This window comes from Chrysemys picta, chromosome 6 (genome assembly GCF_011386835.1).
Source record: "Chrysemys picta bellii isolate R12L10 chromosome 6, ASM1138683v2, whole genome shotgun sequence".
NCBI classification, from domain to species: Eukaryota; Metazoa; Chordata; order Testudines; family Emydidae; genus Chrysemys; species Chrysemys picta.
In genome coordinates, this window is record NC_088796.1 from 101,886,624 (window position 1) to 101,899,577 (window position 12,954).

The window sequence follows — 12,954 nt, forward strand, 5'->3', positions numbered from 1 at the left end:
CAATATGACCGTTCTTATGTTCCTCTTAAATTACAGGAATGAAAAAGAACCAACTTGCAATCTCCTAATGAGCCCAGATCCTTCTGTGACCTACCCTGGTCACCATTCACAGCATTAACTGCAGTTCTTCTTACTTGTCCAGGCAAGCTAGGGGATGTCTTCATCAGAGTTAGCCCAGGCTTTTAACCAATGTGACTCCCTCACCACCCCCACTCCAACCCATCCATCCACACAGAGAACCCTTTCACCCAAGTTTCGTAGTACTTTCAACCTGAGCTAGATGACCTAACTAGGGATGTGGTATAGATCACAGTTTCCACCTTTACTCAGGCTGATAACCTACCCACTTTGCAGTGAGGATGCAGGCTAAATCACTAAAGTGTTGCTAGTCCAATGCCTTCCTACAATTTCCAGAAGGACAGCCAAGTTCTCTCACAGTTCACTAGGAAAGAATCATAGGGCTGTTCATCTTACTGAAGCATAAAGAATCATGGGATATGCCCCCAAGAATCCTAGAAATACATAGGGTGGAGTGTAGCACCAGTGAGGAGACAATAATTTATGTGTGGCTTTACAGTATGGCTGCACACACCTGGGCTAACTCTGCAGCGAAGACATACCCTGAGAGTTACAATCTGCTTCTCTCAGTCTGATCCACCCTGTTCAAACTGATTAGAAGACTTTGCTTGTGAAGGATAGATTGGAAATGGAGAAATAGTTTGCAATTCCTCTGCATCAAGCATAATCTTTTTCAGGATTGGCTGAAATAGGTATGCTTCAAGGTAACTTGTAGGGAACTGTTTGAATGAGACATTGATATTCATTAGCAAGGGGCATAGGTTTGGTTCATAAGTGATGGGTTGGACAAGTTGCAGGTATTCCAGGGATCAAGTTTGGTTTAGGAACCTACATCATACTGGGCATTTGGGAGTAGGTCATTGTTTCACTCTCACATTCTCTAAAAAGTCATGTCCAATTTTGCCAATCTTCTTTGCAAAGAAATAGGAGAGCTCATCACACTTGGAGAAGTCTGAGTCTGTGAGAGACTGAAGGCTATGGCATTATTTATGAGGAAAGAGGGTGGGTCAGGAAATTCAGGGTTTCCTATCTGGGACTATGATGGCATACAAGAGGTTAATGGATAGTGGCCAGAATCAGCTGGAGCCCAGCAGCATTCTCAGGATACCTGAGGGAACCTATTAAAGAAGGAAGGGGAAGCTATCCAGTTCCTAAATAGTTATGAATTCTTGTTTGCTTGTAAACCCAGATGAACAGGAATTGTTTTCCTCCCTTGCTGGTATTCTTATCTGGTGAAGGCCACCTGCTATTCAGGTTGATCATGCAGATCAATTCTACAACAGCTCTTTTGGGTTACTTGAAGGTGCTTTTGCAGTTGAGAAGGTTTTTTAGGCCTCTGTCAATATGACGTATAACTGGTGCTAGGCCTCATGATGTTATTGGCCATGAAAAGTGAATTCTTTCACCATGTCTATTCAAATGTTCTGCTTGAACTTCATTTGGTGGAGTCTGTCCATGAACCATGATGATACATGAGGGCAGAACAAGGGGAGCATGTGATGTGAGCTAGTGCCTCATTGGTTACAGGTAGTCTTTAACTGTAGTGTTTCATCAAGCAGTCTCTGCCCTGAAGTTATAGCTGAGAGGATATTCTCCTAGGGTCCCATGCCCTTCAGGAACCAAAAGAGGACATGGTCTCCCATCATAGTAGCCAATAAATATTACATTTCACTCCACGCTGAACCTCTCCCCGGGCTATGTATGATAGCTTTTGTCATGCATCCTGAAATTCATCAAATTGATGCTATTTCAGACAGGGGGAATTCCAGAGCCATTGGGCCCTCAAGACCAATGCCCTACTGCACCCCTTCCATTGTAGTGAGGGGATCAAGCTCAAGCACTTTTACTTTGGCATGGAAAGACATGCAATCTCTCAGATAGGCAGATCCCTTTGGCCTTATAAAGAGGAACGTCTCCTAGGAAAGTTGTTCTTGCTGAAAGATTCCTCTCCACTCCCTAAAAAATTGCTATACTTATGTATTTGTGTTTAATTGGAGGACCACTCTGTACTTTGTACTGATGCTTCAAATAACTAGGTCTCTTTCCCAAAAAGGTTTTTCTTCTGTACCCCTCCTTCTCCCAAAAGTCTCCTGCTTGTGCAGAAGATTTTGGCAGTTGGCTTGGACAGAAGCCCTTTGTAAGTTTTCTGGGAACAGGAGACTCCAAAGATGACATTTGGTAAGCTTCCTGACAGTGTGGGGAACTCCTCTGAGGAGACGCTAGTTTAATTAGGTGAAGAAGGACTGCAGCAGCTTAGCAATATCAGCCATATTTATAAGTATTTTTCCTCAAGAAATAGGTTACTTCTATGCCTATCTGGCCTTTGTTTAAGTTGCCACATTGGCCATTTTTGTTGACATTACATTTCTTCATTTGTTATAAGTTTTCTTTATCTGCACATATCGTTTGAGCCATCCATGGGATACACTCCCAGAGCAGTCACTGAAGATAGTGGGAGACTGTGGTGTATAGCCACAGACTGTGCTGGGTCCCTGATATATCAAATGTGCAATTAGCTGTTTTTCTTACAGATACAGTGAAATAGCTTTGCACCCAATTTTAGACTGTTTAAATAAGGCATAGGTAGGAATTGTTAATACTAATAAATGTAACAAGACAGACTTATTAACATTTGTGAACAGAAATGTTCTATTATTTTAACAGAAAATATTTTTCTTTTTTTAATTAAAAGAAATTTTATCACTCTCCTCCAGTGATGGAAACTCCAACAAATCAGCATTGTGCAAGGACATGAAAACAGAAAGTGAAATAGCTCCAGGAAATGAGGCTAATTAAATGGATCTAGTTTCCCTGTCCAACACGAGTGAAATGTAAAACTGAAACATCCAGCATAAATAAGGAAAAGTAAATTAGGTCTTTAAAATGGTTAGTGTTGATCATCAAAGATGTTAGTAGTAATACAAGTAATTTTTTAAAAAAACAGACAGTATGATTTACCACAACAAAGTCTTCTAAATCACAATATAATTTCCTTTTATTAATATATTTAATAGATTTAATCTGTTAGATTCCTAAATTTCAAACTAGCCAAAAGACAAAGCAAAGTTCATATTAAAAATTTTTAGTAAGATGATGTTAAAAAAAAAAGTGAATAGAGTTTGAGCAATAGAAGTTTCTGGTTATCAGGGAATAACATACAGATTATCGAGGGTGCAAAGTTTTGTTTAAGATCGGGTGGCATAAGGAATACGTAATCTGCAATATCCTCAATTGGGGGTAAAAGGTTGATGGGTCAAAGTACAGGCATTGAGATATGAGGGTATGAAGTTCATAGCGTGGCTATGTTCGGGTATGGAGTATAATGAGTAGATATGATGATGAGGATGGATTGACCCTCATTTGGTGAGATTTAATGTTCAGGGAGTTTATGGTTCCAGTTCATATGATCCAACGGAGAAGGTCACTTGGTCCCTTTCTCACAGTGGGAGAACGATGTCACTCTGGCTCACACCTCCTGGTACTGTAGGTGGCCGGTGATGTGCTCGATGTAGATGTCCCTGGACCATCGGATGGCGTCTGAAACCATGAGGCGCCGCATGAGCCGTGCGTAGCGTCGACCGATCCCGCAGGTCTGCAGCACACGCTCATTGCAGTGGTCCCAGGCACCCAGGGCTCCGACAATCAGGGTGTCCATTTGCACCTCATAGCCCTTCGCTCTCAGAGTGTCAGCCAGGGGGGCGTACTTTTCCAGTTTACGAGCTCGGGCTTCGCGAAATGCTGGGGTCCTGTTCTCAAAGGAGACTGTGACGTCGATGAGGATGATCTTTTTCTGGGCCTCGTTGGTGTCTACAACTATATCTGGTCTTCAGGAACACAAATTTCTCAGGGCTGGTATCTATTACAGTGATGAATGTTCCAGTTTCTCAATGTCCTCTGCCAATCGTTTCTTGCTTCCATCTCTAGTTAACTGCACTTTTCAGTTTGCTGGAAACTGCATATCTCGAGGTTAATATTTTTTGGAAGGTGGGAGTGGAGGGAATACTGATTCATTGACAAAGCTTCCTCCCTCACAAATAGGAGTCACTCATTGGATTACCACACTTGATATCGCTCTCAAATACAGGTAGTAATGGGAGTGAAGGATGCAACATGTTACAGTAGATTGCACAATAATATAACCAGAAAATCCTTTACAGTTTAAAAAGCAGTACTACCCTGAAAAGTGCTGCTGTAAAAATGGCATTGTGTGATTCCATGTGTATTATGCCTTACTAGCTGCATATCAAATTGCTCAGTTTAAAAGATAAGATGTGTTTTCCTAATTGACAGCCCTGCAAAATCAATCTGGGAGCCTTTGGGGTGAAAAGATTCCTTAGGGCATATTATTCCAGAATATCCCTTTCTTGAGCCCTGCACTTGAGAACTGGTCAATTTTAGTGATGTTAAACAAGCCAGAATAAAATCCAGCTTGCTCTTATATAGCTGTGCTTAACTCTGAAGAGCTATAGTAACAAAGTAGTAGGAAAATGTATGCTACTAAGGTGAGCAGATGGAACAACACACGGGCTACATATTTCTTCAGTAAGAAGATGGTTGTAACAATGTGGCTTGCCCCTTGAGGGATAGAGGCATGGGGACAGCCAACCCTCATTATTGAAGAGACATACCTGAGAGAGATCAGGTGATTCTATTATAAGAGCAGCAGGAAGTTATAGTGAGTTCAGGAAATGGCAAAGAGTGAGAGAGATTTTAGCAGAGAAGACCCTAACCCCAGGGGTGGTTGGAAGTCAGAGCTAGAAATCTGACCTCCACCCAGGTAAGGCTTGTGAACAGTGATTGAATTGGCACCCAGCTCTAGGAAGGTGGGCTGGGGACTCTGAATCTAAGGGGAGAAAGACATTAAATGAGGGTTTGGCCATGAGAGCCAAATGCTGTAAGGACTAAATAAACTGGACTCTAGGAGGACAATGTTTTAAGTTAACCTTGGACTGGGGAGTGGAGTTTAAAAGCCCCTGAAGAGGAGAAACTGAGGCAGGCTGCCTAAAGTGTGACCCTGAGCCATGAAGAAGTGGTCAGCTCTATGACAACTAGCCTAGTCTGTAACATCCTCTCCAATTAAGAAGGCCAACAGTGCAGCAGTGGAGAGCAAGAGAAAGGAGAGAGTCACACCAGGGACTGCAGTATCTTCTTGAAACTACTGCAGGATCAGTAGAGGCAGTGGGAAGTGCTATGGTCAGTCTAACAGAATCAGCAGCAGTAGTATGAGGCCCACCACCATCAGCAAGAGAGTAATGCCCAGGGCTCCTGTTTCCAGTATAGGGAAGTCAGGACATAAAGAGTCTGAATGTTGCAGGTGGTAGCCTGATTCCTGGGTATGAAGGCCAGAAGCAGAGAAATGCTGATGGATAGCCCTGAATGCTTTGTGTGTGGAAAGGAGGGGTACTCTTCCATGAAGAAGCAGTTGGGGAGACTCTTCCAGAGCAAGGGAGGTAATTCTCCAGCCAGAAAAGTCAAGGGGGAGAGGGTGCAGCAGATCCCCACTCAGAAACCAGTAGAGATAAAGGCCAAGGAGCACTTGTAGAATCAGCCCCTCTCCCCTCCTCCCCCCTCCCCGCCAGGATATGGACTACTATAGTTTGCTGGCAAATGTGCAAAGACCAGAGACATGGCATGAATGCAGACTGTCATGAGTAAACTGATTATACAGCATAAAATTACCCCCCCTTTTTATTAGACAGTATGAAATATAAATAAGGGGGGATTAATTTCATGTTGTATAATCAGTTTACTCATGTCTGTCTGCATGCATTTTAGTTAAGGAATGTCTTTCAGCACAGTAAAGGTTTTCCCCTCCAGTAATGTTATAACAGTCAGTTCAGGGTGAACAGACAATATTTCAGAAATTTCCTTTCTAGTTGTCATGTGCCCACCATTCCAATTCTCCATTAGCCTGCTCTGAGCCCATTACATTTCCCTACATCTTTTGCATATGTTTGCTGTTGGTAACCAGATGAAATTAAAAAGACATAACTTTGAAAGCAAGTTAGTGTAATACTGAGACTAATGATTGAGTTTTCACTCTTTCCTGAACAAATAGTTGTGCGTTTAACTAACTGTATCTTCAGAAGAAGCAGATAAACTTTTGGGAAACCTCAGCACACTAGACCCCTGAGGAAGCACTTGACTTAGAAACAGCAGTTTGTGTGTCTGCTTAGCTCATTAAATTAGTAACCATTACCGTAAGGATACCTGTATTCATATATAACACTTGTATAGGAGTGACAATTACTACACAAGGTGACTTTAAATTGAAGTGCAGTGACACATATGGCCCACTTCAACTCTAGATATTGTATTACCAGCAGATAACATATCTATAAAAATGAAAGGTCTAATATTTGAATAATTTCAGAACTGAAATGTGTTGTAGAATGCCATATTTAGTACATTATATATACCAGCACTTGTATAATTGACAGACATGTATGCATTTCTATTACAACCTTTGTAATTTGCTCACTTCCATAAAAAAGGAGAGTAGAAAAAATACCAAAAAATGAAGCAATTAGACAAAGGGCAAATAAGCCTCAAGGGAAAACTTGAGATGCAGAAAGTGATGAAAGAACTTCACCTATAGTATATTTAAATCACAGACATGGATGAAAAATATATCCATGAAAGACACTGCATAAGCTGCTGTCTCCAAAACACTTCACACAGAGGCGGAGCAAAAGAAGACCTCACGATCACCATGTGTTTGCTGCACATCTGCCTTATAATGCTGTTCTCCATTGAAATCTCTTCTCTAGACTGTACCATCCTTCACTTCCAGCAAAATAAAATGAACATGGAAAGCTTAGAGCTTCTGAGCAAAATGGGTGGACAATTTCCTCTACAATGCCTAAATGAAAATAGGAACTTCAGGCTCCCCCAGAAAGCTCTCAGGCCCAGAGAGTCCCAGGAGAAGAATGCCAAGATGGTAATCCAGGAGATCCTCCAGCAGATCTTCAATATCTTCAGCAAAAACCTCACGCAAGCTGCCTGGGACACTAGTTCTGTAGAGACATTACAAAATGGACTTCACCAGCAAACTGAGAAGCTAGAGACATGTTTGCATTTAGAGATGGAGAATGAGAGTCCCTATTTGGGCAACAAGAAACTCCTGTTCCCCATGTTGAAACTGAAGAAATACTTCCAAAGAATCAGGGATTTCCTGAAAGAAAAACAATATAGCTTGTGTGCCTGGGAGACCATCCGCTTGGAAATGGGGAGATGTCTTTTGTTTGTTGACCAGCTGATAAAAAGGCTTAAAAACTAAGGTAAGATATAAATATCCTCAGAATAACTTATTTCAAACAATATTGCAACCCAAAAGGCATGAAGTAGAATTTAATATACAGTAACTCCTCATTTAAAGTTGTCCTGGTTAATGTTGTTTTGTTTGGTTGCTGATCAATTAGGGAACATGCTTTTTAAAGTTGTGCAATGCTCCCTTATAACGTTGTTTGTCAGCTGCCTGCTTTGTCCACTGCTTGCAGGAAGAGCAGCACGTTGCAGCTGGTGGGGGCTTGGAACCAGGGTGGACTAGCAGCCCCCACATCAGCTCCCCACTCCCCTAAGTTCCCTGTGTGGCAGCAGGCTATCAATTGCTGCAGTTCAGCTGTCCCTCCCCCCACTGCCATGTGCTGCTCCTGCCCTCTGCCTTGGAGCTGCTTCTTGGAGCCTCCTGCTTGCTACGCAGAGGAGAGTGGGGGAGGTGTGCTAATGTCAGGGTGTTGTCATCCCCTTACCTCATCCACAGAGCAAGGGGGATAGGACAGGGCTCAGGATAGAGGGAACTTCTTGGCAGCAGCTGCTGTCTCAACTTGCTGATCTAATTAAAAAGGCAATGTACTTAGAGTGGGGTCAGCGTACTTAAAGGGGCAATGCGCGTCTCACACACACAGCGTGTGTGTGTGTGTGTGTGTCTCTCTCTCTCTCTCTCTCTCTGCCATGCTGTGTGTGAGGCTACATTAACAACAATGTGTTAACCCTTGAGGGCTCAGCTGAGTGCTAGTTCCTCATTTAGCAGTAAGGCATTCCCTGGGAAATATCCCAACCTCTGACTCCACCACCTCAACCAAGCTTCACAATCATCATTGCCGTGTACAGCATTAAATTGTTTGCTTAAAACTTACTGTGTGTGTGTGTATCTATATCTCCCTGGTACCTAACCCCTCCCCCCCCCCATTTACATTAATTCTTATGGGGAAATTGGATTCGCTTAACATCGTTAGGCTTGAAGTAGCATTTTTCAGGAACATAACTACAATGTTAAACAAGGAGTTGCTGTATTTAGGGTTCTCTTCCCATAGAAACCATTTGCTAAACTCTTTGACTTCAATAGTAGCAAGATCAGGTGATTACCTTCCTCTACTGTGCAAGTGCTGTAAATTAGTACCACTGGATTTGTAATGGTATGTATATTTTTCTCTTTATAAGATGCCATGTAACAATATGGTAATATCTAGGTGATGCATTCTATTTCAGGCCCCTTGATAGCCTCACCTGAGCCCAGCCCACTAATCATCTCTGCTGGTAATTATTTCAAATATTGCAAGCCCCTAACAGTTTCATACAGTTGCATTTACATTTTTTTAAAAGCTTGCCAAAAATGTTTCCCTCCCCTCCACCCTAAAAATGTGTACTTACCACCAACCCCTCCTCCCCCAAAAAATTACACTAGCTTGAAGCCCAAGGCAATAACGTTCAGTCCTGGACCGATGACTCTTTGAAAGTCAGACTTGATATAACTGATCAGGCCTAGAAACTCAGTCAAGAGGTGTGGGAGTTTTAGCTTTTATTTAAATATGTAGTGATTTTTGGGGCCCTCAGTTTTCAGATGCCCAACTTGACATTAAAAGGACCCAACTTTCAGAGCATGGGTGCTTGACATTTTCTGGCCAGAACCTTTATACCAGAAAAGGGAGAGTCTACGTTTTCAAATGAGGCACCGAGCATTTGTTTCTAACACTGTGGGATTAGAATAGATTCTAAGTGTGTCCCTTTTTGCATTAAAAAGGATGAACTTTAGGTAATCTTGATAGGCTTCAAAATTCATAAGCTATATTTTTTCTGTGTTCTATACAGCTTTGGCACTCTCAGGAGGCACAAATCCCTTTTCACTTATATTTGTTGTGTGTATTATATAAACAAACATTGTATATCCAGGAATATAATTATTTCCTATAGGTTGAAGGAATGGAGAGGAGAACAAGCTACCTCTAAACAATCTTCCTCAACTTTATTGTCCTAAACCAGGGGTGGGCAAACTACAGCCCATGGGCTGGAACCAGACCATGAGCCATTTTAAGCTGGCCCACGAGCTCCCGCTGGGGAGCCAGGTTGGGGGCTGTACCATGTGGCTTGGCCCCGCTCTGGTGCTTCAGCCAGGTCACCAGGTTGGGGGCCACACCACACCTAGAGTCTGGGGCCACTCCCGGCCTAGAAGCCGGAGAAGCGACATGCCACTGCTTCTGGGAGCTGCTTGAGGTAAGCGCCACTTGGAGCCCTGCCCCAGCTCTGATTCCCACTCCCGCTCTCCAAACCCCTTGATCCCAGCATGGAGCATCCTCCTGCATCCTAAACATCTCATCCGCAGCTGGAACCTGCACCCCGTCCTGCACCCTGGCCCTGATCCCCCCCCCATCCCCTCAGTCCCAGCCCAGAGCACCCTCCTACACCCCAAACTCCTCATCCCCAGTCCCACCCCCAACCAGAGCCTTCATCCCTTCTCATGCCCCAACCCCAATTTTGTGAGCATTCATGGCCCACCATACAATTTCTATTTCCCAATGTAGCCCACAAAAAATTTGCCCACCCGTCCTAAACAGAAGTGTCATCTTGAGTGAATATTCTGTCCCCATATTGCATTATCACTACATAAGTGACTCCTGTTAGAGAGGGAGTGAGGGGCAGGCTGAAAGGGATAAGTAGAATTTTTCTGTTCTTCTTCTTCATGGCTATACAGAGCCAATAAATCTTGCATTGCTTCAGTTTATACACACAAGAGCACCTTAACTTAACTTTCTTGCATTAATTTTAAGATAGATGCTCATTTCTGAAAATATTTATTAGAGATCCATTTAGAAACAGATTGTGTGTTTGAACTATTTCCCTCTTCATTCCAGCTTGGAATTATCAGTACTTCAGCTACAGATATAAAGACAACCGAATGAAATAGTCTACGCCAGAATCTCACATTTCTCAGTTGCCTCTTCTAAGTGAAAAGTTTCTGCCTTTTGAATTAAGCAACAGACTGAGATAACATGCACTCTACACGTGTTCTGTATGATCAAATTCACTTTCATGATATTTTGAAATGCTTTGTTCACGTCTTAAAATTCACAGAAGAGGAAAATGATGGTGGCGGAGCAGGGAAACCACTTTGTTAAAAAACGAAAATTTTAAGACTTGGACATAAATCAGTTCAGAAACATGGATTAAAATATATTGAGTCTGCAAAAGACTTTACAATCCACAGTTGACATTAACAGACAGGGAGTGTAAGACTACGTGAACTTGACAGCTATGTGTCTGCTGCAAATGCTAAGATGACAGTCCAAGAGATCGCCATCAGAGCTTCAGTGTCTTTAATACAAATCTCACCCAAATTGCCCGGAATGGTAATTCCGTAAAGACATGCCAAAATGAACATCCTGGAGACATGTTCAGATGCAGATTTGGAGGGGAAAAAATCAATTCAGGAAGTGTGTGGATCTAAAGCTTTACCCTGACACTGACAGGGGAATGAAACATTGCAAAGACCTATTTCCCCAAAGGTGAACTTATTTGCTTATATGCCTGAGAAATTCTCCAAACAGAAACTAAGTTAAGTTATCTGTTTACTCAACATCAGAAGGCTTAAAGTCTGATATAAAGATCAGGTCCTGGATCAAACAAAACAGTTTATACCAAGTTATTACCTAAAGAGTTGAGTATTTAAAACTATTACTTTTGTTTCCTAAACTGAAAACACTTTGTTTACTTTATTTTGTTTGTAGCACTATTTGTTTGAAATCATCTTTCACACTGTTTGTAAATAAAATTATTTTTATAATCTAGAAAACTACTCCAGGTGTGATAGTTACCCAGATAAGCAGTGACATCTGTTGATTTGTGCATTTATCACACAATCATGTCACTTTGCAGCAAGTTCAGGGACTCTGATTCTGCATTCCTAGAACACACAGTAAATTAAATGCAAGAGTGCACCAAACCTGTTCACATGCGATCAGTGCCTTTGATGTATTCCCACTTGATTTACTAGTTAGGATTCTGGGGACACTACAGGGATTTATCTCTTGCTACTATCCCATCGAAATAAATGCAAAAGGCCAAATCCCACTCATTAAACCAGGAGGGGTTTTAATGAGACTACTAATTTAAATAAAATAACTAGGATTAGGCCATAGCTAACTAAAACTATGGCTAGGATTTTAAAGAACTCTAATCATTTTAAAGAATATAGCAACACTATAAAACAATTTAGATGAAGAAATTAGTAGTGTCAGGATCTAATTCTCAAATCCCCCTTGTAGTTTCAATTTGATCAGGACACTAGAATTAACATACCCTAGTGGTGGGTAGAAAGGGGTGTTGTAATGTGAGTACCAAGAAACTATCACAAAGAACACTAAAAATGTATAGGCTAGAAGAGTGGTGACACAACTTTTTGTCATGCCTCTCCCCCCATAATGTGATCGGTGTGCTGCCCCTCCCCCTCAGAGCCAGGGTGAGAGGCTGGAGCTGGGGCCAGGAGCAGAGCTGCGGCTGGGCTGAGGTAAGGGCTGAGTGCAGTGGGGGTGCAGCTTGTGGCAGGGCCAAAGCAGGGCTGGATGGCACTCCCTCCCCATCCCCTGTGGGGGCTGACCCAGGCCCTGCCACGCTCTCCTGAATGTTCCTCCGTGCCAAGCCCTTCCTATTTAAAGGACAATTTTAAACTCTACCTGCTTAGGTGGATTGCCTTGATGTTTGGGGTGTCGGGGGGTAGGGTTACTGATGCGACTTTGGGGTCAATGGAGCAAGGGAGTTCCCAAGATACAGCATTTCTTAAAGCTGACCCATTCAACTCTTTTCGGTGCACAGAACTGGGGCTCAAACTCTGGCTCTGATCATCCCCACTGCACAACTGATCTCAGTCATTCACCATTTACCCAGCAAGTGCATAGCTCCCACAACCCCTTGGGATATTGAAAATGTGACCTTTAAAAAGGTTTCCAGTTCAGGATTGGTGCATGGCAAATGGATGGGGTGTTAACGGGCCACTTCACCTTGAATGATCCTTTGAAACATTTGAGTGGTAGCTGTGTTAGTCTGTATCAGCAAAAAGAATGAGGAGTACTTGTGGCACCTTAGAAACTAACAAATTTTTTGGGCATAAGCTTTCATGGGCTAAAAGCCACTTATGCCCAAATAAATTTTAGTCTCCAAGGTGCCACAAGTACTCCTTTGAAATGTGTTAACTACTTATGTTAAACAATCTGTTCAAACCTGGTACTTAACAGCATCCCTTTGAGTCAGGCCTTGTCTACACTGGCAAGTTTCTGCACAGTAAAGCAGCTTTCTGCATTGTAACTCCCGAGGTGTACACACTGCCAATCCACTTAGTGCGCAGAAACTGCACAGTTGCAGCGCTGTAACAAATCCACCCCGATGAGAGCCGTACAGCTTTCTGCGCCGGGGTACAGTGCTGCGGTGCCAGTGAAGACACCCTGGTTGATTATAGTGCTGCAATTGGCCTCCGGGGAGGTGTCCCACAATGCCTGTTCTCGCCTCTCTCGTCATCGGTTTGAACTCTACTGCCCTGCCCTCAGATGACCAACCGTCATCCCCACCCCATAAATTCTTTTGCAAATTTGAAAGTCCCCTTCCTGT

The 12,954-nt window shown here is 42.7% G+C and overlaps 1 protein-coding gene across 1 annotated transcript; it reads left to right on the top strand.

The window, feature by feature from the left end:
* The first annotated feature begins 6,719 nt into the window (after nt 1-6,719).
* Nucleotides 6,720-7,357, top strand: LOC112059534 (interferon epsilon-like). The gene has a single exon (XM_024105433.2). It carries the CDS (start codon nt 6,791-6,793, stop codon nt 7,355-7,357), a length of 567 nt encoding a protein of 188 aa, XP_023961201.2. The 5' UTR covers nt 6,720-6,790.
* Nucleotides 7,358-12,954: the final 5,597 nt, after the last annotated feature.

Bases quoted from the DNA above. Each gene is read 5' to 3' on its own strand.
- LOC112059534 (XM_024105433.2), top strand. From the start codon at position 6,791: ATGTGTTTGCTGCACATCTGCCTTATAATGCTGTTCTCCATTGAAATC.